General features: G+C 37.0%; 1 protein-coding gene across 47 annotated transcripts in view; it reads right to left on the reverse strand.

Moving 5' to 3' along the window:
* Nucleotides 1-24,972, reverse strand: part of LOC145686312 (uncharacterized) — a 955,404-nt gene that overhangs the window by 66,582 nt on the left and 863,850 nt on the right. For all 47 annotated transcript variants that reach the window (XM_081759464.1, XM_081759467.1, XM_081759462.1 and 44 more), the window contains one exon: nt 19,007-19,140. In XM_081759464.1, coding sequence (XP_081615590.1) covers nt 19,007-19,140 — 134 coding nt within the window. The remainder of the gene's footprint in view (nt 1-19,006; nt 19,141-24,972) is intronic.

The raw sequence follows: 24,972 nt of genomic DNA on the forward strand, positions 1-24,972 counted from the left end.
TCTTCTTTTCTTATAAAAATAATCGTTCTATCAGTTTTTCTAAAAATATAGGTGAAAGTAAGTAAGAATTACTGATCGTCTTTTCGGGTGCAGTATAAGACAGATTCCATATTATGTAGACGTATTGGACCTCCCTCAAATACTTTGGACCCCTCCCAGTTAACATTTCTGGGTGTAGAACTGGCAGTACAGTTTGTTTTGATGTTCTTTGATTTTTTTGGCTTCTGTTACATGCTGATCCTTCATCTGGCGGGTTTCGAGGTTTCCTTTCCAGAACATATCACATTGGTAGGCATTGTTTCGACTCATGTGGAAGTATATTGTGTTCATCGTGCATTGCGTAACAACCAAGACGGATGATTTGGAATGTAGTTTTTTTTCTTTTACGCACAAGTGTGTTTGTGTGTGTTGATGTATGAATATGTGACATTCGGAATTCATATACCAGTACCTATTTTGTATCAGCTGTTTTGGTTTTTAATTATTAGGTTTAATTTTATTGTGTGTGCTTTAATTCTGTAAATAACCTACAAATTCTGAATGAATTGTATACCATGACTTCTGTAAATAACTTACAAAAAACATTGACCAGCTTTCAACTGAGGAAAAATTTGCAATTAAATCTTAGACAAAACAAGCAAAGGGCAATTCAGGAGAGTGTTAAAAAAAATCCAGTTTAAATTTACAGGATATCTTATGCAGTAGTGTTGTTTGCACCAGATACATTTCCTCAATTTATTTTAAATAAACCTGATAAACTGTGAATAAAGTGTGTTCAATGTACATTTTTTTATAACACTAATCTCTGCTACGAACTCTCTTCAGTCAACGCTGAAGAGGAATTCGGATCACTGTCAAGGACTGAGTTTGCTAGAATGAATCGTTCGCAATAATCTAGAAAAAATATTTAGTAAATCTACAAAGCTTTGAAATTAATATTAACAGTACCTCTGGCGTCAGCAAAAGACGAAAAGTGTTTTTTCCACATGAGAAAGAATCGACACTTTCAAGAAATTGAATGTCCCAAGAAAGGTTATCACCATTGGTTATGCTTTCCATCGAAAAAGACCTTACAATAAGAATACCAGAGTTCAACCAGCATGTATTAGACAGATTTGCTCCAATCAAAGAGAGGAAAATGAACTTACTAATTAATTAAGGTGATTAATCGGATAAAATGTTCTGCATTATTTATTTTTTATTTAATTTAACATGTCACATAGCATTTGCATCTAAAATTATGCTGATTAGTCAATGAGTCAACTTTATATCTTCTGTCTCTTATCGCTCGCACTGCAACACCCGAAACCACAATCCACCGGCCGCCACTGATGTAGATAGAATTGTTTACCATGGCTTAGTTTCGGGGGTCTTGCATGTGCAGCCACCTAGATGAATTTCATTCGAATTGACTGCTGTTTCCCAAAGAGTGCGCGTTAGTGAGTTACCAAAGAGCGCGCGCGTACTCCTTGGGATAATTTCATTAAGAGAGCGCAGAGCAAGCGGCATTCATCATGCAGACTATATGGTTATTCTCTGTATCTAGTTAGTTTAAGAAAGCGGAGTGTAACATAATGTTTGAATTGATTGTAGAATTATTTGCAATCGTTTGTCTTCGATTCAAGCACCAACTGTAAATCTTCTATAAGAAGTATTTTCAAATCATAGAATTTCTTAAATTACAATGATAATGATGATGATCTGCTCTGCCCGAAGATCCCCAGTCATGGTGAATCCATAGTAGTTTGCTATTGCCTTTCATGGTATGGCGACGACGTCCTAAGCAGTGAGGAAATAAATGAAGGAAGATGGTGAGCGAAACATGCCTCCGACTACCAAAGAGAAAGAGAAACGTCATGCACGTACAGAAGTCGCAACTTCAAACACGTCTATTTATCCGAGATACATAATTCCTCTTCCGAAATAAAATAAATACGACAAACTGCACGTACCAAACGTCGCACGTACAAACGCCAAAATTTCAAACACGTCTGTTCATCCGAGATACACAATTCCTCCTCAGAAACAAAAGAAATACGACAAACCAAACATCGATCTGAAATTTTTACTAGTGCTCCATTTCACAAGGTCCTTCAGAGCAAACGAATTAAAGGATATGTTAAGTCAAAGAGAAAACTTTTTCATCACCTCAATGAACCATCCACTTCAACAGAGAAAACTGCAGCTGAGATCAACCAAACTTCAAGCCCAATGTGTCACGAATTGTATGAAGAACCAATTGACGAGGACTGGATTCAGTGCATTAATTGTGAACGATGGTGACATGATCAGTGTTTGTCTTACGAAGGGGATTTGGGTTTCAAGTATGATAGGTGTTGAGTGCGCCCTATTAAGGACCACGAAACACACTCTTTGGGACAGTGGTTCTTAAGAGTACGCATTTGGGTTTATTCACTTTTTAACATATATCTCCATATCTACATTTAGTAGTAAAGTTTTCCATTTCTTACAATGTAGCTTAATCTTCAATTAAAATTATATTCAATTTATATAATTTTTGCTTCATTATTTTTGGAGCTTTTTCAAGATGAATGTTAAGTGCGTGCTCTTTGGTAACCTTCCCATATATATATATATATATATATATATATATATATATATATATATATATATATTTTAATGATCCAAAATGGGGTCCTGAGATGAACAGTGACACTTCCGATGACATTTAAATCCAAATTCAGCACCGCAAATTGTGGGGGGAGATGTGGGTATATAAAAATGGTCGATATCAGTGTCGAATCCATACTTTTCTGGGTGGCTGAGATGAACAGTGACACATCCGATGCCGTTTAAATCCAAATTCAGCCCCCATTATTACTCCTAAAGGGAGAGGATGACATGTAATAGTAGGTGAAAATGACTGATACTAATGTCAAACTCATAGTTTTGGGGTCCCTAAGTTCACTGCTCCTTACACCGAAAATGAAACTATTCTCCCCGTGTGAAGAACGGGTATTCTGCTAGTCTTTAAGAATAACGAACGGAAGTTTCACATGTTAAATTCTTTAATTTATTTGTCGCTGCTCAAATTTACGCACTTATGCGGTGTATGTGTGTATATGTAAAGAAAATCCTCTCTCTTTTTGAGTTCCTCGAAAAATATACAAATAATAAAGAGGTATTTTTATCAGAAAACTAAAAAGTAAAATTAAAAGATGTTGCTTTAACTATTTTTCCTGCTAGCGAAATACGTTGTATGTATAGATGCTGCAGACACGTTACAGCAAATAAGATTAGCATCAGGCGAATAAATAGTTTTTAAATTACATTATCCGGGTTTTGCCAATATTTCCGAACAAAAGATTTTTTTCTAATGGGTTCAAAATTTACAAAAAATTTACACAGGAAAGGAAGATACGTGACCCCATAAAATAAATACTTTATTTTAACATACTGGTATTAACTAAAATTATTCTGGCTTTGTTATTTTAACACTTCCCTGCCATAAAACGGTAACTTTATAAGATTACTTAAGATAATTTAAATGCGTCTATATTATTTAATCTCACTTCGATTATATTTCAGTATTTTTTGTAGCCATAACTCCATTCTATCACGGTGCTAACTTTAAAGAAATGGTGTAAATATATTTATTGCCATAAAATTTCCCTATTCTAATGCAAGAAACATAACTACTCAATGATCTTAACTGTAAAGTAGTAAATATAAAATAGTTTTCATTTTGAAAGAATAATGTGTGAAACATTCGAAAATTTCAATTTTATCCAACTTTTTTCGTTTTTTTCAGGTTCGGGAAAAACGGTATAAAACTGGCTTTTTACCAAAAATTTCCGTTTTTTTTTTCTAGAACTTTGCAAACACTAGTCGCACATATTGTGAACATTCATCAGACACGAAGACACATGATTCATCACTGAAACTCCTATTCTCCAATCATCAGCAGTTCAATGTTCTTTGCCTCGTACCCATTCGAGGTGATTCTTTGCAATGATTGGAGTAATTTTTGCTTTCTTTCTTGGCCGATTTCTTATAACTAACTTATTCGTACATTTCCCACAAGCTGTGGTTTTAAATTTACGCTCTGTCAAGGTCCAGGTTTCAAAAAGAAACTAACTGGAAATATAATAATATTATGTATTTATGTACATGTGTAATATGTATAAATTTATTGTCTTATTGAAGCTTTCGTAACCTGGAAATAAACTTTTGATTTGCTTTTAATATATAAAAAGCCTGCTTCCCTAGAAAAATTTGCAGGCTACACCCCTAAATGACTATGTAGCAATTTCTGCAAAAATGGCACAGGACCTAAAATTTAGGTCTAGTGCCTATATTTTTAGGACTTGTGCCGTTTAGGACTTATGAATGTCACCCACTGTATTGCATAATAAATGTTCTTTGTTCAATTTACTGCGTTCTTTATGTATACAGTTGGTTTTTAATGTTCACTCGTGAAATGTCTAGTGAGCTTTTGTCCTAATTAAGTAAACTTTGGTGGATTTTTGTCCTACTCTTAATACAATACGCTCCGCACAGTATATATTGCAATTCTGAATGTTTGCTTAGTTTCAGAAGTCTAATAAAATATGCTTTTTAAACATTTTTTAAATTTTTTATTTATTTATTTATTTATTTTTGTTTTAGGAATTTGTCTTGGGATTCTCGTATCTCCATTCGAAAGAAACGAATTTCTTAACTAATTATGTAATTAATTCTTAGAATGAAATAGGTTGTATTATGTAATTCGTGTATAAGTGCAGAACAGATAGTGATAATAATAATCTTAGTAGTACAAATATAGCTGTTACTGTTGGAATTAGCTACGTTCGTAACATTATTGCCAACTAGTTGCTGCATCGTCGCAATTTCGTGTGGTGGTGGCGAATTTAAGAACAAAAGCAAGTGAATGAAGAAGGCACAAGACCTAAACGGGACAAGTTCTAAAAGGCAGAAGTCCTAAAAATCATATCGCGGCACAAGTCCTTAATGGCAGAAGTCCTAAACGGCACAAGTCCTAAACCGCAGAAGTTCTAAACTGCAGAAGTTTTAAAATTTAGGTCTAGTGCCTATATTTTTAGGACTTCTGCCGTTTAGGACTTCTGGATGTCACCCTTTAAAGAGACTCAAAATATTTCTCAAGTGAAAAGAAAACATATAAATAGAAGAATCGCAATCTAGTTTTTATTTTAAGCTTAACACCTTTTAAATGTGTTCCGATGATGATGAGGATATTGGTTTTAGTTTAGCGTCCTACTCAGCTATAGAGACGTGAACTCAGCGTAACATGAGATACAAACCACTTGAGCTCCAGCCGGGAATCGAACCCGGTCTCCCGAGCCGAAGACGCATACGCTAAATATATAGTCACGAGGGACCTCGAATGGGGCTGCGTAACTAAGGAAGATGCTAATGAGCAAAATAATGGAATTAAGAAATTTAAAGGAAAGGGAAGAACACGGGAAAGCCCACATGCACGATGTTTATCCAGCAAAAATCTATACAATTAGCAACGACGCCATAGAGGGGAAGAGGGTAGTTCTTTGATGCAACGCTACGCCCCGACTACCGCCTACAGACCTATTGTAATGTAGGCTAAACAATATCAGGATTATTTGATAGTCCCAAATTCATCTGTGCCTGAGTGGTTGATGGAAGATAAGAGACCCCAAAACACAGTTTCAAGATAAATAGAAATTGAAAGCTAATTATGAATATTTATTAACGTTTATTTGTGAATGAATAAACATTTAAAACATAACTTTGAACACTTCTGGTGTAAGTTAAAAGCACTTTTTTTATTTTCTATATTTTCTCGGAAACAAGGTAAGCAAATATTTTTTCCTAATTCTGTACCGAAGCGTCGCTTCTCCCTCAAAACCTGTGCCCCTCAGTTGTAAAGAACTATCATTTTCGGTGTACAAAACATAGATCCGCCATCACCAAAATTTTCTCTGTCCCTCTCTTTGCCCCTTGAAGAAATTAAAGCTGACGTCGTCACTGATCTTATACTTAACATTCATTATAATACACGTTTTTTTTTTCCTAATAGTCAACTCAAAGGTTGGTACAGATATTGCCGTAGTTGCGAGCAATTTCTAATATTTGATAGCACGAAGTAATTATAGACTGGTACTACGGTTTTCAATGTTTTAGTTCGTGGCAACATGGCCACATTGAGTAGGGACCACTGGTTGGGCCATGTTTATGAGCAGTGATCCTAGCCCCCAGTCTTCCTGTAGCTTACCACTGATATATGACTCGTCAAATTTTCTTTAATTTAGGGATGGCCACATTTTTCGAAAAATACTTTTTGGAAAATGGCTTTTTCGAAAACGAAAAATTTTTCGAAAAATGAAAAACGAAAAATTTTTCGAAAAAACAAAAAAATTTTCGAAAAAGCGAAAATCGAAAATACGAAAAATGAAATTTCCGAAAATCGAAAAACAGATTTTTCAAAAAAGACCATCCCTAGTGCAGATAAAATCACATATAACTTCCACGAAAATTACAATATAAGCACGGCTTATATCTCGTTAGATTTGAAATAAAACATTTTCAATGATGTATACACCGTGTCACCATTTTATATCTACTTAATAAATAATACAAAAAAGGTGAGTGGTATCTTCTTAATAAATGAACACTTACTTACCTTAACTAAAATGTGTTAGTTGTCGACTTTTTTCTGTGTTTGGCTTCTGGAACATCTCTTTTGAATGTCCAACAGTAATCAGCTAGCATTTGTGAACTCTACTGTCCCAGGTATCTCTTCTTCATAGAGGAAATGTCCTGATGAAAACGTTCCCCATGCTCATCACTAACAGCATCAAGGTTTTCAGGAAAGAAATCCAGGTGCGAGTCTAGAAAGTGAACTTTAAGGGACATGTTGCAACCCATTTCTTGGAATGATTGCAAAAAATCACTCACAATTTCACGGTAATTTGGGGCTTTCTGGTTTCCTAAAAAATTCTCTGTTAAACATTTAAATGAACACCAAGCTGCTTTCTCAACCGGAGTTAAGAGATCCTCAAATTTTGTCACGATGGAGCAGATTCAGCCTTTAAGTCTAGAAGCAAGAAGTTCTGTTTGTATCTTGGAGAGTTTTAAATCCCGTACGAGGTCATTTAGTTCCCCCTGAGTTATCAGATAGGGATCCAATGTAGATGTGCTTCCTACATAAGTAGGATCATTTTCTTCATTTGGAACTTCAGTAGTTGCCCCAATTACGTAATCCTCATTTACCGTAAGATGAGCAGGACGTACTGGTACAGGGAATTCTGCACTGTGTGGAACTGGCCTAATTGCTGATGGTAAATTAGGGTACTGTACTGTGTGCTTAGATTTACTGGTCATTTCTTTTATCTGTGTCATACAAAAGTAGCAGTCTGAAGAATGATCTTTTGGTTCCCTCCAGATCATCGGTACTGCGAAGTTCATGTTTCGTTCACCATTTGCCCACCCAGTCAGACGTTTCACGCAAGTACAACAAATGTAGTGAAGAGCGAAAATCTTATCTTGGTCTCCTACACAGCAACCAAAATATAACTGATAACACTTCCTCACAAGTGGAGCAAAACATCGACGTTGCGATTTAAATGTCAGCTCTCCACATACATAACAGAAATTGTCCGGTTGATTTACACACTTCCTCGGCATCTTGTATCCTGTAAGGTATCACACACACATACACACACGAATCTACACTCCATCAAATTCCCAGAAAATCCCTGTAGAAATTCCCTCATACAAAAATGGCGACATGGTGTACACATCATTGAAAATATGTTTTATTGGAAGTCCAATGAGGTATAAACCGTGTTTATATTGTACTTTTCGTGGAAATTGTGTGTGTTGAAGACCAACTCGACCCGTGACCCGAATTGACTGATCCGACTCGACCCTAGTGAACCGACCCGTGACCCGAATTGACTGACCCGACCCGATTTACCAGTACCGACAACCCGACCAGAGCTGACCCGAACTAACCCGATTGACCCGACCCGACAACTCGACCCGAACTGACCCGACCAGAAGTGACCTGACCTGATAACCGACCCAAGTGACCTGACCTGACAATCTAACCCGTTTGAGAGAACTAGAACCTTACAAAGCTGCCATCAGAAAAAAATGCTGGCCAATACGTATGCATAAACCATTGTTTCGGCTTTTTTATTTGCAGTATAATCATCCTCCTCCTCAGTGTTCTGCCATTAATGACAGGCCAGTTTCCGTGAACTAGTAAGAAGCTTCCATTTTTGCAACTTCCCGCTAATATCTTCCTCGCAACCCAACATAATGTACCACCCTCCTTACTACAATCTATCAACTGCAAACTTCTTACACACTCTCGCTCTCCTGATATCACCCCCTTTACTACATCTCTCAGAATGCAATCCCTTAGCAAGATCGAAACTTGTGATCCGTCCATTTTTTCGCTTCCTTATATCGTCCAACATTGCTCTCGTCTCTTGCATTTTTCAGCATTTCCTAATTCATTTTCCTCTCTACGCTGCTAAACTTCTCTATTTTCCTCCATATCCAAATTTCCAAGGTTAAAATTTAGGCAATCACGAAAGTCAAAATAAAATTTGAAGTGCTGAAGACAACATGAATTTCTAGTAAGGAATGTATTTAGAACTTCTTTTAATATTTTTTGCTGTGTAATAAAGTATAAACAAGAATTTCTTCACGTTAACATTGCGATTTTTCTATTTAAAAACAGCATGCCTTTAATTTAGTGCCGACAAAATCAAATCACTACCGCAGTAATAATAATAATAATAATAATAATAATAATAATAATAATAATAATAATAATAATAATAATAATAATCTGAAGATGACCAAGAGAGTTCTGTCTCTTTTTGTGGAGGTCTGTCTTCAATTGGCCCTCACACCGTGAGTTGAATGCGAATGGAGATAAGGCGAAGGTCAGTTGTTGGACGAGACGAGACAGAATTTTTATGAAGGGGTACGAGATGAGACAAAGATCTTTCAAGAGAAACATATGTACTTTTCGAGACGAGACTACCTTCACGACACATTTTCGAGACGAGAATGCTCCAAACCTGGTCCTGTGAGCAACACTAGTAGGTATATTCAACATACTACCTGGTTGTGGCTTTTCCGTTACACCGTGAACGTGCGTAAGGACAGAGTGAACCTGGGACCTCCACAGAGCGTCATAAGGGCTTGTTTGCTGTACGAGTTCAAATTGGGGTAAAATGCTGCTCCGCGGGGCGGAAGCTATGCCAGGCCTTTGGTGAGGGTGTCGTGACTACGCGGAGAATGCAGCGGTAGGACGGTTTAAGGACGGTGACGAAACACTCGAAGACGCACCACGTGCCGGGAGACAAACAAATGTTCAAAATAAAGATCTTCAGGCAGCAATTGAGGCGAAGACAGACATGTGAGGGACTGGTACTACAATTCAGTGTGAGTGCAGAAACCATTCGGCACCACCACCATCAACTTGGGAAACACTGCAAGTTGGGTTGATGGGTCCTACATGATTTGACTTGGGGCCAGAAAGCAACGCAAGCAGACACCTGTGTTTCTTTGGTGTTTCGTCTGAGGAAGGAGCAATTTCTGGACAGGGTGTTGGCATGTGATGGGAAATGAGTCCTGTACGAAGCTCCACGGCACCGTCATCGTTGGTTAGCATCCCATGAGCCGGTTCAAAAACAGCTCAAGCCAGCACTACACCAGAATAAGGTTCTCCTGTGCATTTTGTGGACTGCTGGCGGCATCGTCCATCGGGAACTGCTACCACCTGATCAGAGCATCAATGCAACTGTGTACTGTCAGCACTTGAGCCGTGTTCAAGACGAACTCAAAACTCTGGATCCAGCACTTCTGAATAGCAAAGGAGTCCTTCTGTTACAGGGCAATGCTAAGCCCCACGTGGCTAAGATGACCCAGGACACCATTCTACGCCTTGGATGGGACACTATTGGATCCGCCATACTCCAAGCATATTGCACCGTCCGATTACCACCTGTTCCATTCCTTGGACAATCACCTTAGAGAACGCCAGTTCAAATCGCTAGTACAGGTGCAATATGCACTTGATACCTTCTTCGCTTCACATCCCACCAAATTCTACTGCGATGGAATCGATAGCCTTCCAGAACGTTGGCAAAAGGTCGTTGATGCTGATGGAGACTATTTTTGATATTCCAAGTACGTCTTAGGTTACATATCAATGTTCGAAGGTGTTGGGTGAAAAGGCGGCAGAACTTCCTTGGTCACTCTTAAAATAATGAAATAATAATAATAATAATAATAATAATAATAATAATAATAATAATAATAATAATAATAATAATAATAATAATGTGTCCTGCCCAAAGGCAGATGTTTGACCCCAAGGTCCATGGGTATTCATTCCAGCTCGTACCAAGTAAGTTTTCTGGTGGACAAACATCGTGTGCATGGGTTTTCTCGTTGTTCTCCCATTTCCTCCCACTTTCTTCATTCAACCACTTCAATTATTTCTCATCATCACTGTCTCTCTTAGCGTTGGTGCATAACGTGGAACGTTAAGTAGATATTTCATTTCAATTTCACTTAATGTGACATTTAATTTGATATAAAAACGCAGAAAGGAAAAAAGTCAGTCGTAATATTAATTACCATGCCAATTAGTTAATGTTAAATTAAAATTTTATTACTATTTCAGCTACAATTAGTCACAATTATCATTCATTCACCAACTTCGAATTGAATTCTACAACAAAACTCCTTATAGTATTTCAAAATATGTGAAGACAGTGCGACTCGGCCCGAGCTGACCCCACTGACCCGACCCGAGTCACCTGACCCGACAACCCGACCCGAGCTGACCCGACTGACCCGACCCGAGTGGCCTGATCCGACAACCCAAGCCGAGCTGAACCCACTGACTCGACCCGACAACCTGAGTGGCCTAACCTGACCCGAGCTGAACCAGTGACTCGACCCGACAACCCGACCCGAGTGGCCTGACCCGACAACCCGACCCGTTTGAGAGCACTAGTCAGAGGGGGTACAATTTACAGTAAATTTATTTTGTATGGTTTAGCATACTTTAAGGCTACCATATTTTTTGAAAACAAAAAACGGGACATCTTACAAATTAGTAGTAAATATTGCATTTTGTATTAATTTTATCTTTCGAATTTTCTACAGCATCTCACTAATTACACAAGTTAAAATAATGTATTAATATAGTCCATACTTAATCAACAGTTCTAAAAAGTATTATAGAAGTTGTTATACAATATAAACGCAATCAGTGAACATACACTATTTAGGCAAAAATCATATTTTCAACATTATTACACATACCACCTCACATGCTCTACATCTCTATAAAGAAAAAAATCCAGATTTATGAAGTTGTTTCCAAATTTCAATGGACTGATTTATTTTTGTTAACCTAAAATGCGAACTAAAAGAAAGCAATTTGCATAATTGTTTTTCTGAAGCAGAAAAACTGTGTTTTTGGGGCTGGTGTGCAACGTCACAAGAATTTGTCGCCACCTCGGGGTATACATTCTTACTTTTTGTGATAATAGTGCCAGTTAGGAGGATTTAAACATTACATGTTATATCCGGGGAAGCAACGATTGGAATAATAATAAAGATTAGGATGAAATTGTTCCTATAGTATTGTCGGAATCGAAAACAAAAGGATTAAGTCGATTTCATTATCTTTTCAAAGCTTTTGATATGTAATTAATAATAATAATAATAATAATAATAATAATAATAATAATAATAATAATAATAATAAAAACAGGACAAGAAAGACAATTTCTGCACACCGGGACAAATTTTAAGAAAGCGGGGCGTATGGTAGCCTTACATACTTATTTGCATGCGGAGTGTCAGTACGGAGCCACCATGTAGCAGAGTTGAAACAAAACCTCGTAGATAGGTTGCCAACTCAGGAAAACAAAATTACCGGCACACCCTCAAAATTCTCTGTACAAATGAGAAACTGAAGACTGTGTTGATCATTATTGTATTTACCAGCAATTGCCACTTCTTTAAAATTATCGAAACAGATGAATAATACTGGATATTAATCTTTACGTAACAATTGTTGATAAACTTACACTTCAAACAAAGGAAATTGCTTTAAAAAGTCATTTTTTACTCTCAATAAATGTACAGTAAAAGCTCCTTACTCGCGCTTCCTTCATTCACGTTTTCACTATTCGCGGATTAAAAAAATGAGACCCAATTCCTATATTCGCGGCTAAAGATTTCTTTATTCGCGGATCTATCAGTACGTACATACATAATAACAAAAAGGATTCCAATAGGTATCCAACCCAATATCCTTTGTAAACGCCTCAAATGGACTAATAAAATGTAAAATAGACCTTATTACAACTTTGCCTAAAGTATGTTGTTAAATGATATCGCCGCTGTATTGGTTCGGACTTTGACATAAGCGCCTTCGCCGCAATCGGTGTTTTTGAGAATGTAAACGAACAGAATGAAAGCAACCTTATTACTCAATGAATAAAGTATATTTTTAAATGCCGCCACATTATTAGACGTTCCGTCCTTTGGTAAGAGCCGCTTTGCGTGTTTTATTATTTTGTCTTTCCATTCGTTACAAAAATTGTGATCGAGTAACACGTCTCTACCGCTGTCTTCCTAATTTATACAGTAATGTCAACTAAAAAATTGAGAAATGAGTTTCGACACGAAAAAAATCTGTATTACTGCTTAAAGCGAAAATAGAAATGCTTGATCGTTTATGCCTTGGAGAGTCGTTTGCATCCATATCACGCCCATTCAATGTTAACGAATCAACTATACGATCGATAAAAAAATCCGAAGATAAAATAAGGTCGTCTGTAGCTTCAAGTTCACTATCAGCGAAAATTGTTCGTGATCCAGCAAGAAAAAATGGAAGTGGCGTTGTCATTATGGATCGAAGACCGCGACCAAAAAAGGGTGCCCCTGAGTGGTCCAAAGGTCCGGGAGAATGCAAAGCGTCTTTACGCTCATTTTAAAGAACCTGATGGTAGTTGTAGTGGTGAATGTACAGATGGAGGATTTCAAGCATCGGAAGGTTGGTTCAATAAATTTAAGGTGAGACAATCATTGCATAACATTAAAATCGATGGAGAAGCTGCATCTGCAGACACTGCTGCAGCAGAACGATATCCAGAAGAATTTGCAAACTTAGTAGCTGATGGAGGATTCAAACCTGAGCAAGTATTTAATGCAGACGAAACTGCACTGTTTTGGAAGAGAATGCCAAACAAAATATTCATTTCTAAAAGCAAAAAGTCTGCTCCTGGATTTAAGGCAGCAAAGGATAGAGTTACACTGCTGCTATGTTCTAATGCATCTGGAGATTGTGTCATTAAACCAGTGATGCTTTAGAGATCGTTAAATCCTCGGACTTTAAAAAATCAAAACAAGGACGACCTGCCAGTGTTTTGGCGTGCTAATAAGAAAGCGTGGGTTACGAGCGCTATTTTTTGTGACTGGTTCCGGAATTGTTTTGTTTCTGAAGTTGAAACTTATTTAAAAAAAAAAACAAAAAAACCAAAAAAAAAAAAACAATTTAGACTTTAAAGCAGTTCTAGCTTTGGACAGTGCACCAGGTCATCCTCACGAACTTGAAACTATGCATCCAAATATAAAAGGTGACATTTTTACCTCTAGGGATGCGCACGAGACGAGTCGAGACAGGATTTTCCAGACAAAATTCGAGTCGAGACACGGCTCTTCTAATAGAAAAATATATATTTTTTGAGTCGAGACATCACTTTTACAGCACATTTTCGAGTCGAGACAGCCACAAATCTTGTCTCGTGCGCATCCCTATTTACCTCCCAACACGACGGCTTTGCTTCAACCTATGGACCAATGAATAATCCAGGCCGTTAAGCTCTATTACATTAGACGAACCTTCAAAATCGTATTGGATAATATGGAATATAATCCTGATATGAATGTTATGGAATGCTGGAAGAAATTTGACATAGCAAAATGCATCGTAAACATAAAAGAATCATTGGAAGAACTGAAGGCACACACATTGAAGTCATGCTGGAAAAAAATGTGGCCTGCTCTGACTGCGGAGAATGACGAAGAATGTGTGCAAATTCAAACTTTGACTGCAAACATAACCGAAATTGCGAATGGAATAGGACGAGATGGGTTCGAACAGATAGATCAAGTGACATTCAGGAATTGCTTGAATCGCAAGATGAAGATTTGACTGAAACCGACTTGGAGGAAATGTTAAATTCACAGCCCAGTGAAGAAGAGGCTTCAACAAGCACTGGAAACGTGACATTTAATTTGAAAAATCTTAGTGAAGGTTTAAGAATGGCAAATGAGCTTTGTGATTTCTTTATGAAAATTGATCCGTCTATGGAACGAGGCAAATTGCTAATGCCACTGCTGAATATCAGTCTGAATTGAAGGAGCTTTTAAAAACTGGCAAGCAAGAAAAAATTACAAAATTCTTCAAACCATTGAAGATTATAATTAATCAATATAGTCAAAAACTACAATTGCAGTAAATTGATTTTTTATATACGTATTTGTTTTTTTTATTTTGTCACCTAGGAACGTATCCCCTATAATCCCATATAAATTACCATTCCGTATTCACGGTTTCTGTATTCGCGGCATATTTATGGAACATATACCCCGCGAATAAAGAGCTTTTATTGTATAAAATTCCTTTACAATACAATCCGTTATCAAATTTCTTAAGTTAAATAAATTAAAAAACTGCCATAGATTAAAAAAATATCGGTAATGCATAATGCAACGGAAATTTCTGTTTGTAAAGACACTATTGAAAAATTTTGATGTTCAATGTTATATTCTGGATTGAAGATTCGAAAATACCGGTCAGAAGGGGGCTAATAAGAAGTTTATACCGGTCACCGACCTTAATCAAAATCACAGCAATATTCCCGGCCAGGCCGGTGAAATACCGGCCAGTTAGCAACCCTACTCGTAAATCGGAATGCTGAATGCACCAAAATACTTCACCATGTATTCTATAGTTTTTGAAAAATGAGTTTAATGAAGATGTTCAAATAAAACAAGACACTGTGTTATAATTTTCCCTTTAACAGTCTACTTCGTGAATTTGTTATAACTTCCACTTATCAATTTCCTATACGAGATGAGGATAACGGTTTCTGCGCAAGTTAGAAAGAAAAAAATGCATTTTTCTCATAAGGATTCAGCTCACGTAAGAAATAATGAATCAGTTTAATAATAAGAGCCGAGGAGTGATAAACTAACTCAGCAATAATGATTGTAAGTATAAATATAAATATAAAAACAAAAAAAAAAAAAAAACTTTAGATTCCATCATCGTTAGAATAAGATCAATATAGTGAATCATACGATAGTGTGAACATACCAATCGACACAATAGTGTGTACAAAGTCTTGTTAGTAAATACTCCATAGTATGTAACACATTTTTTAAATGTTTCTACCATTTAGACAGCCCCCACTTTGTTTTCGTTCTGGCGGCGCCCCTAATTGTGTACAAACGAAAATTTTGCCTGCGCATTTCTGTACAAACGATGTACAAACGATTGCGACAATTTGTGATTGAATTGGACATGGGGGGCTACTATTTAGACAGCCCCTCACTTTGTTTTCGTTCTGGCGGCGCCCCTAATTGTGTACAAACGAAATTTTCGCCTGCACATTTCTGTACAAACGACTGCGACAATTTGTGATTGAATTGGACATGGTGGGAGGGCTACCATTTAGACAGCCCCGCCCGCACTTTGTTTTCGTTCTGGCGGCGCACCTAATTGTGTACAAACGAAAATTTCGTCTGCACATTTCTGTACAAGCGATGTACAAATGATTGAGACCACTTGCGATTGACTCTGAAAAGGTAGGCTGTCTAAATGGACGTGAAGTCACACATTTGCCAATACCTGCATCTGTAAGTATATTTATGTCGTCTCCACTTCTGCTATTTTCTTTATCAAAAGTAATAACAATGGACTATGAAAACTAGTTTAGAAATAAAAAAGTGAACATGTAGTATTGAGGTAGGTTAACATCTAATTACATTTCTAATTGCATACGACAAATAGTTTTCGTGGTATTTCGCGATGGTATACATCACGTTATTGTATACGTAGAAATTATTCCTGCTGAAAACATCGGACAGTGCTTACTTATCCGTCTCCTTTAGCGTAAAGGGCAAAACCGAGGGATGTTAAACATATTTAAAAAAATCATCTTTCAAGAACGTAACAACATTAATATGATCATTTTGGAAACTAGTAATTTTAATACTTATAAATAACAATTGTTTCAAAGACCTTTCCCAGTAGCAGCATCGAGTTCTGGATTTTTCGCTAATGTATTACCCGTATTTTCAGTTGTATATACAATTGCCCCTTGCCACCACCAATGGTGCTCGTTTCCCAGGTACGAAGTTCTCATTCTTTCAAAGCTTGAATTGGTTCTCTTTGATTGGCTATCTAATAAAGCACGTCTACCGCCGGTGTGAGAATTACTAAAATCTCTGAGGAGAGAGACACAGCAACAGCAATAAAAAACATGCAATAAGATATCGAAGGTACCTTCACATCAGTAAGTTCAGCGTATCTTGTTCGTTTCATCCTTTTAACAACCGGCAGTGATATTTGTATTGTACTCGACTCAAAGCATATTTTACATTACCGCCCGCTGTTCTGTTCTTTAACCTGATGTAGCTATTTGAGACTGTAAAGAAGGTTCCAAAAATTGACAGCTGCACTGCAGGGAAACACGAAAATTAGGGAGGAGTAGATCTCCAACAACTCTGTCACCAATAAGAGGCAGTGTTGAATTCAGACATTTTCACCCGGGGGAGAATGTCAACTCCTCGGGGGGGGAGTTGTTTTTCTGTATTTTTGCAAGAAAGCAGCATATTTAACAATTCCATTCACATACACATCTTACCTAATACTGAGACTAATTGCTGATAAATATTCAATGTGAGATTATAATTAAAAAAACAATCGTTTGAGTTCATCTAAAACATTAAATAGAGACTGGCAAAAATATTTTACACTAAACTTTAACTGCTATTTACAGTAGCTATTTTTGTTATTATTTCCTATATTCAGAAGTTACTGTTTGTTACTAATGTAGAAGTTTTTAAAAAGATTTAAATTAACTCAAATATTTTTTGTCCTAAAACAAACATACATAGGAATATCTTAACAAAAATTATCATTCTTTCTCACACTTCTGATTCTAAATCAAACATATTAGCCCTGGTTTCTTCGCTGCATACACATCAATAGTTTAGTTTCCGAAATCTTCAGTAGGATTAGTGCCGTGTCGTGGAAAATCAGCGCTTGGCGCGAGAGTATACGACGGCACCCCCATATATATGAGTAGGTCGACAGACCAGCCGCGAAAAGTGAGAAAATTTTAAAAAGTAAACCCTGCTTTTCATAGATTTTGAGCACTTTTCATTACTTTTTTCCTTTCATTTTATATATGTGCACATGTGTTTCATTCCTCTGTTTTTCTTTTCTTTTCTTTTTCCCTTCCGAATTTAGCATCCCTTACTTCGGCGCCCGGGGCCGTCGCTCCGCTTGCCCCTCCCCATGGCACGGCACTGAGCAGGATCTTCATCACCTTCAATAGCAATATTTCACTTACATACTACTATCATATTGATAAATTCTATATAAGTCTCTAATCCAGGAGGGATAACTGTTCCTCCCTGATCCCTCTAAATGACGCCCTCTGAATCTCACCCTTTAACTGAATTATTTTTAATTTAAAAAAAATGTGTGTTTACTTTAACAATCGTAAAACACATTTACGTCCGTTACTTCCGATGCGAGAAATGAGGTTTAGGCGCCCTATTTCAAATAATACGAGAACTACATTTTCAAGAACTGAAGTCTGTTGACATCAGAGATCATATAGAATGATCGAAAGATCTTCCCTATCTTTCCTTTCCTATCTCAACCTGTGCTAGCGCTACTTACTAATATACGGTGTATAATATAGGGCGAGAGTATTGTACCTACTAAAATACAAACCTTTCTTCAACAGTTAACAATTTCATGCTCTGCCAAACTCGGTCATAGCGTTAAGAAATAAAAGTTTTATCGACTATTGGGTATTCTATCTTAGATGTTACATGTTTAATATTTATATAGAATGGGTCTGCGTCATTTATATGTATATTAACAGATCGGATTTCGTGTGCACGTGCACGGAAAGAAAGCAAATAATTGGGTGAAGTAATTTCTACATTTTGTGACTGAAATTTTTTGAGTTTCTCCGCGGGGAATGAATTTCCTTCGGGGGAGATTCCCCCGGGCTACCCCGTGAATTCAACCCTGATAACAGGTTATGACCACCAAAATCCTTTCTTGTTCGGGACTCTTTGTGCGTCAAATGATGAACTATTAAAGCAATTGGTTTACTTTCTGTTTGTTTGTTTTTAAAGAAAATGTACATTGACACCAGTGGCGTATTTCCGATTTTGTTTAGGGGGGCTTTGCTAACTTTCGGGAGGGCTTTGCATGAAAATGTGAAAATTCTGCAAGATATTTCATATACTTTACTATAATAAGTAAAATTTTGGGGGGGCTTAAGCCCGGAAGCCCCCCTAAATACGCCACTGATTGATACAAACTTCGAAGCAAATTGAGGTCAAAATGTTCACTTTGGAAAACCTACAAATGCACGCTATGGAAATCCTAATGAAGTGTTTGAAATACGCCGCAAAAATACTTATAGAATATAAATTCGATATACACTGAGAGGAAAGTTAACTATTAATTTGTTGATCGTTAATTTTTTTTAACGATTGCCAATTAAAAATTACATTAAATTAAATTAAAATGAAATGAAATTAAATTAAATTAAAAATTATAAATCTTAATTAATTTAATCGTTAACGTTTTGACGAAATAATTACAAATTTGCAAACAAATAAAAGTTGATTTTCATCTATTACAATAAATTCATTAAGGAAATTAAATCTGGAAAGTAAATAATACCTTAAAACGCAGTCACACTGAGAGCATCTAAAACATCGTTTATGAAATACTTTTCCACTAGTTTCAGTCTTCTCCATTGCATAGACTCTCTTTTCGCAGCTAGAGCACAACTCAATGCAGGCAGTTTGAACACCCTGAAAGCACAAAAATTTATTTAAGACGTTTGACCAGTATTTATTTCAACTCATTTTGAAAAATAACTCTCTCAACTCAAGTTATGTTATGTTATGAAATCTAAATATAGTTGTAACTTTTTTTTTAAAAAAAATAAGGTAACTCTAAACAGTTCGTATTTATAATTACATGAGCTAATTTTGTATTATTCCGTTATTATTTTTAACACTATATAACGGAAGCATTATCTTTCATTTCCCTGAGAAAAAAAAACAACCTTCGTATGAACAAATTTTGACATTCCAATATACATAGTCTTTGTAAAATCTTTTCCTAATATCAGTTGCATTATGGCAAACTATATTCGATAATGTAACAATGATATTCTAAGGTTTATGTGTACATGTTTCTTTTAAAATCATCCCGTAGTCGGCAAACTACGAACAGATTTCAATGCGCATGTTCCGACGCTTGACATAATCACTCCCAAATCGGTTGATAACAAGTGAAAACTACCACTGCTATAAATTTTTGTTGTTTCAAGATTCAAGCATAAGCTAAGGTTTCTTTAATTTTACATGATGTATTGGCTAAAGCTCATTGTATCTGCTTTTACGTCGCTTGTATCTATGTATTGTGCATTACTTTGATAAGACTGATAAGATTTACATAATCTACCCAATTAAATGTTCCTTTAAAAAAAAAAACTCTCTTCAACGATCTTTCTACCCTTGTTGGCGATTTCATTCAGCAAATCCTATTATACAATATCAAAGGCTCATCCGTAAGGTTCCCATACGCCACCCTCCCTCCTAATAATGTATTCTTGTTTTTGCATGAGCATAAAAAATATAAAAATCTAAAAGTGTTTGGCTTGTGGTGTAGCTATAAATTCCCTCTAAATAAATAAATTTAAAAATATAGTAATAATTCCTGCTGCAAATCAGTTTTTCCATGTTCTACCTAATCCTATGAACCCGCCACTGACGGTTCATATAAAATAAATACAAAAAGGGCCTGTAGTAGAGCCTAGGGTGTAGTATTACCTAGTAGCCCTATAGATTCGTGTCATAAGCAACCTGACAGAAGCCAGTATGAACAGGATCGGGAAGAAAGACCCTCTTCACTCGATTTTAGTAGATAATGTCATACATTTGCACCCTAACAACTCTGGACGAGAAACAACTCACTAGTAACTATATTTTGCTCTCACTGAAGGCATGAAAGATGTGTTGTTTGGTGGTTACACGGCCACTTGTTGTTTGGTGGTGTACACAAAAACGAGATTTTCCGATTTAAAACATATATCAGAAAAAAATAAGAAACACGAACACCCTTAACATATTTTCCATGACAGTGCGTTTTCATTCCGCATGATCATTTGAACACAAGACACGTTTGTGCGAGATGACTCCCAAGATTATTGACTCCTGAACAAAAGATGATGTGAATAGGAAATGTGTAGGGAACTTCAACATCTGGTCGTGGAAATCGGAGAGATGTAATCTGAATTCCATCATTACATGTGATGAGACACGGATAGGGCGACCATACTTCCCGTTTTCACAGGGACATATAATAAATAATAAAGAAGTAAGAACTGAACTGAAATTCCCTACATTGAACATGATCTATAGTTTGCAGTACTGCTCGGAAGGCACCTTTTTCATAAGTATCGAATTACTTTACCCGCCCTGTGTGAGAGGGAGAGGGAGAGAGAGAGAGAAGAAGAAGAAGAAGAAAAAGAGAAGCTCTGATATCAGGACGCTGATAAGAACAAAGGTAGGCCTAAAAGTCCAGGGTTGTTAATTCAGCACCAGTAGCAATCCTAACCACATTATTTCCACCTCTAGCCATTTTATAGTCAATTTTCATATCCTTCTTACGTATCTAAAAATATAGTCATTATTCTATAGTTTTTACATATGCTCCGACGACATAGTATACGAAGGTTATTCGGTCGGCAGGAAAAGAGATGATCATTTTGTTCTTCGACTGCCGTGGAATAATGTACCAGCTTGTAGCCTTTCCATATACAATGGTTATTGGCAAGTATTACAAGTCTGTTTTGGACATTCTTGCTAAACACATCCAACGCAGACAACAAGGAACTGCATTCTTGTGGCTGGAGCCTTCATCACGACAATGAACATCTTCAGCTGCAACGTTGTTAGGGGGCCTACTCAACATTTAGCCTACAGATACATAGAATGCGTCTCCCAGCCTCTAAACCCCTAGATTTAACTTCCTGTGACTTTTTTCTCTTCCCATGTCTGAAAAATGAGCTAAGGAACGGAATGTTTTGATTCTGTACAGCCCATCGTGAAGAACACTGAGGTTGTTTTGAAGATGTCAAAGGACGGTTTTCAGACGCGTTACACGACTGGCAGACGCATTAAGCCAAGCGGATTCAACTGAACGGATATTACTTTGAAAAAGATCACACTAACTGTATTTCATGAGTTTAAAAAACACATTCTCAGTCGTTTTTGACTAGCCCTCGTACGTTACAGAATAGCGAGGGGATCACTTCAACAGGATCAGGATCATTTCAAACGGTTTAGCCATTTTCCCGTGGTTCGATCATCCACAAGATCAGCTGCATTTTTATATATTAGATTTGATGAAATGCGAGTTCTTCGCACGGGGAGGATAGGTTAATGGAAAATGTTCGTACTTTCTTCAGGTCCATGACTAGGGAGGTGGCCAGTGTGGCTGAGACCACCTGCGATTCCCTTCAGTTCCCCTGAAACTTTCAGTTTTTGTTGTAAGAATGAATGTACAATGGACTAGTTAGCCTTCCTGAAATGATCCTGTTGCTTCCTCCCCTGTCAAAAGTGTTCTGGCTATGGGTCTTGACCTTTCTTTTCTTAGAACAAGTACTTCAATGGAAGTGTAATGATGAATAAATAAATAAATAAATAAATAAATAAATAAACTACAAGATATTCTATTTTGGAGTAAATGTTCAACTCCCTATTCTCCTTAGGAAACGACCTTGAATCAAATATGATAAAAAGCTAGCTGGAGGTTGGTACTATGTTTCAAAAATCATTTCAAACTGTTCTGTCATTTTTCCGTGATGTGATCACAAAGTACAGACAACGTCGCTGTAAATTTGGCGAATATACCCAGGTATATACACCGAGTGTCCACAAAGTATTGTCTCGTGACCTTTGAAGTGTTATACCTCGGGAATAAAACGTCTGACATGATTGTGGGTTGCAAATAAAGAAAGTATGAGTTATTGGCATCTTTCTTCTGAGGAAGGGAAATATATCACATAAGCAAAGATATATGTGAGAAGGGAAGATTGACGTTAGGTGTAAAAACTAAAATTATGAAAATTTTCTGTTTGCCCGAAAACGTTTCCAAACTCCAATGTTACGGAAACTTATTCTGTAGTTTTAGACATGGTATATGCTAAAATATTGAAACAAGTAAATATCTTGTGTTTACAGTGTATGAATTCACATAAAATAGCAATTTATGACGTCAGCTTAAAAAACTAGTTATCAAAATTCTTGACTAGTAGCAATATTATGAGCACTAAACTTCACCAGATGACGCGTAACAGATGTCTGTACATTATAAAGGAGAAATGAAAATCATTCTAATTTAACTTTTAACATGTGAAGCAAGTCAAGTTCACATAGTTATTTAGATTTCGTGTTGGTTAGCAACACTACATCTATCTAGCCACAGTTGAAACTGAGCCAATTCGGGTAAGGGCTGTACAAATTGGTATTAAAGCGAAATGATATATGCATGATTGTTCCCACTGTTTCTACCAGGCATAGTTACGGGAGTACCCCCCTCCCCATCCAGTTGACCCAAAGCGAAGGAACAACTGTCCTGACGCCTGACATTTTAGAAGATTGCAAAATCTTTACGCACGTTCACCGATTAGTGTTACTAGAGGAAGACAAGGAGGAAATCTTTGAGTTTTACGTCCTCCGGTTATGCCGGTTAGGCTAAAGGAGACTGTTGATGAGAAATGAATGAAATGGTGGAATGAAGGAAGTGGGTGAAAATGGGAGAACCTGGAGGAAACCCACGCACACGGTGTTTGTCCACCATAAGTTCACTTGGCGCGAGTTTGGATCGAACCATGGACCCCATGCACTAGAGGTGAACGATCTACCCTGAGTCACCGCGGTCCCCGGAGACAAAGAATAGTCTACAACATTGTTGCTCCCTAGAATACTGCTACACAAGGTAAGGTTCTTTCAAGTATCAGAAGGGATAATGCGCCCCCTAGCAAACTATTCTAGTTACGCCAATACGTTCACACAGGAAATATTTCCATGATTTATGGATAACATCAACCAAAATTTACATTACGTAAATCACTTCGTACGTTTCAATTTCGCACAAAAGCTGAAAGAACAACGTTTCTGTGGCGCTTTCGTGAGGCAAACACAACACAAAATAGGCTTGACACATTTCTGACTAAGCGTGGTTTGATTTCTCTGGTTGTGCGAACATCCAGAATTACAGAGTACGGATATCTGAAAACCCTCATATTTTGCACAAGATTCAGTGAAAATATGTGCACGGGCGCATTATTATGCCGTTTTTTCTTCCATAAAAGTATAACTTGTGCTGTTTACATAAACATTGTGCACAAGCGCGAATCCAGAAATTTCTGTTCGTGGATGAACTGCGCCTCTGGTGCAGACAAAACAGAAAAACTATGATATGTAAAAAATAGAGTTATGAAATTTCTTGGAGGTACAGACCAATGGAACCACTAACGTCCGTGCGCCTTTGATTTGTGCAGGCCTTCGTGTCGATGTTGGAGGATACCAAATGGGGTATGTTTGTTTGTTTGTTTGATGAAGTTAGCTCCCCGTTTCAACATCGACGCTCATATGAAATGTGGACCTACAATTTAAGGTGGAATTCGAACTATCATAGTAGCTTCAACGTTTCCCACCAGGCATCGAACCAGAGACCCGCGAAAGAGCACAAAAGGGTAAAAGGGTTATTGTGCCAACATGATGGTGTCACGAATCAGGCAGCAGATGAAACAATGTGTATCTTGATGGGGTATTTTATACTGGATTATTGGGAAGGTTTATGGATCCCTCACTCCTGTGACTTCTTCCATTTGATTACTTCTTGTGGGGCTATTTGAAAATTATTCTGTACCATAATAAATAAACATTACAAGTTTTACAGGCAAAAATTACGCACGCCAGTAGTGCACAGAGAACATCATCAAAGGAGGATTCAAGGACCCAAACTCATACTACTAAACGTTGTGAGATCCAACCCCTAAGGGTAAAACGAGTCTTAAAAGTTGCTTTCCTAAGATCTCCGAAACTATAGGACTAGAACTGTGAAATTTTGTATAAATACTCCCCATGCAACTTAGTGTAGTGATAAGATGTAATTTTGCGAAGTATTGCGATGCGACACCTAAAGTATAAGTAGATAACAGGAGTGAGCGTTTACTTAACTCCAATGAAATCGAGCATGGATCAATAACTACTTTGCCCCCAACCCTTTCCAAAAAACAAGTAGTATATATCTTTCAAATAATTTCCATAACCTCATTTTTTCCATGCAAAGAACAGGCATTATACTAGTTATTTTATAATTAGAACTAGATGTAAACATTATGGAACAGAACGATTGTTCCTCCTGTTCCTTGTATTTACAAATAATTATTGTTCTCAATAGCAATCAGTTTTTTCTCGAAATTTCACTAAGTCAAAATCCCAATTTTGACGATCAATACCTCAAAGGTTTCCACAGGGAAATGTTCCACATATTTATTACGCAGCAAGCTCTAATTTTATTCCAAGTTTGGCCAAGATCAAATAAATTCTGAGATCGCGTGCGAT

The sequence above is a fragment of the Thermobia domestica genome, chromosome 5 (assembly GCF_964235325.1).
Source record: "Thermobia domestica chromosome 5, izTheDome1.hap1.1, whole genome shotgun sequence".
In the NCBI taxonomy this organism is placed as follows: domain Eukaryota; kingdom Metazoa; phylum Arthropoda; class Insecta; order Zygentoma; family Lepismatidae; genus Thermobia; species Thermobia domestica.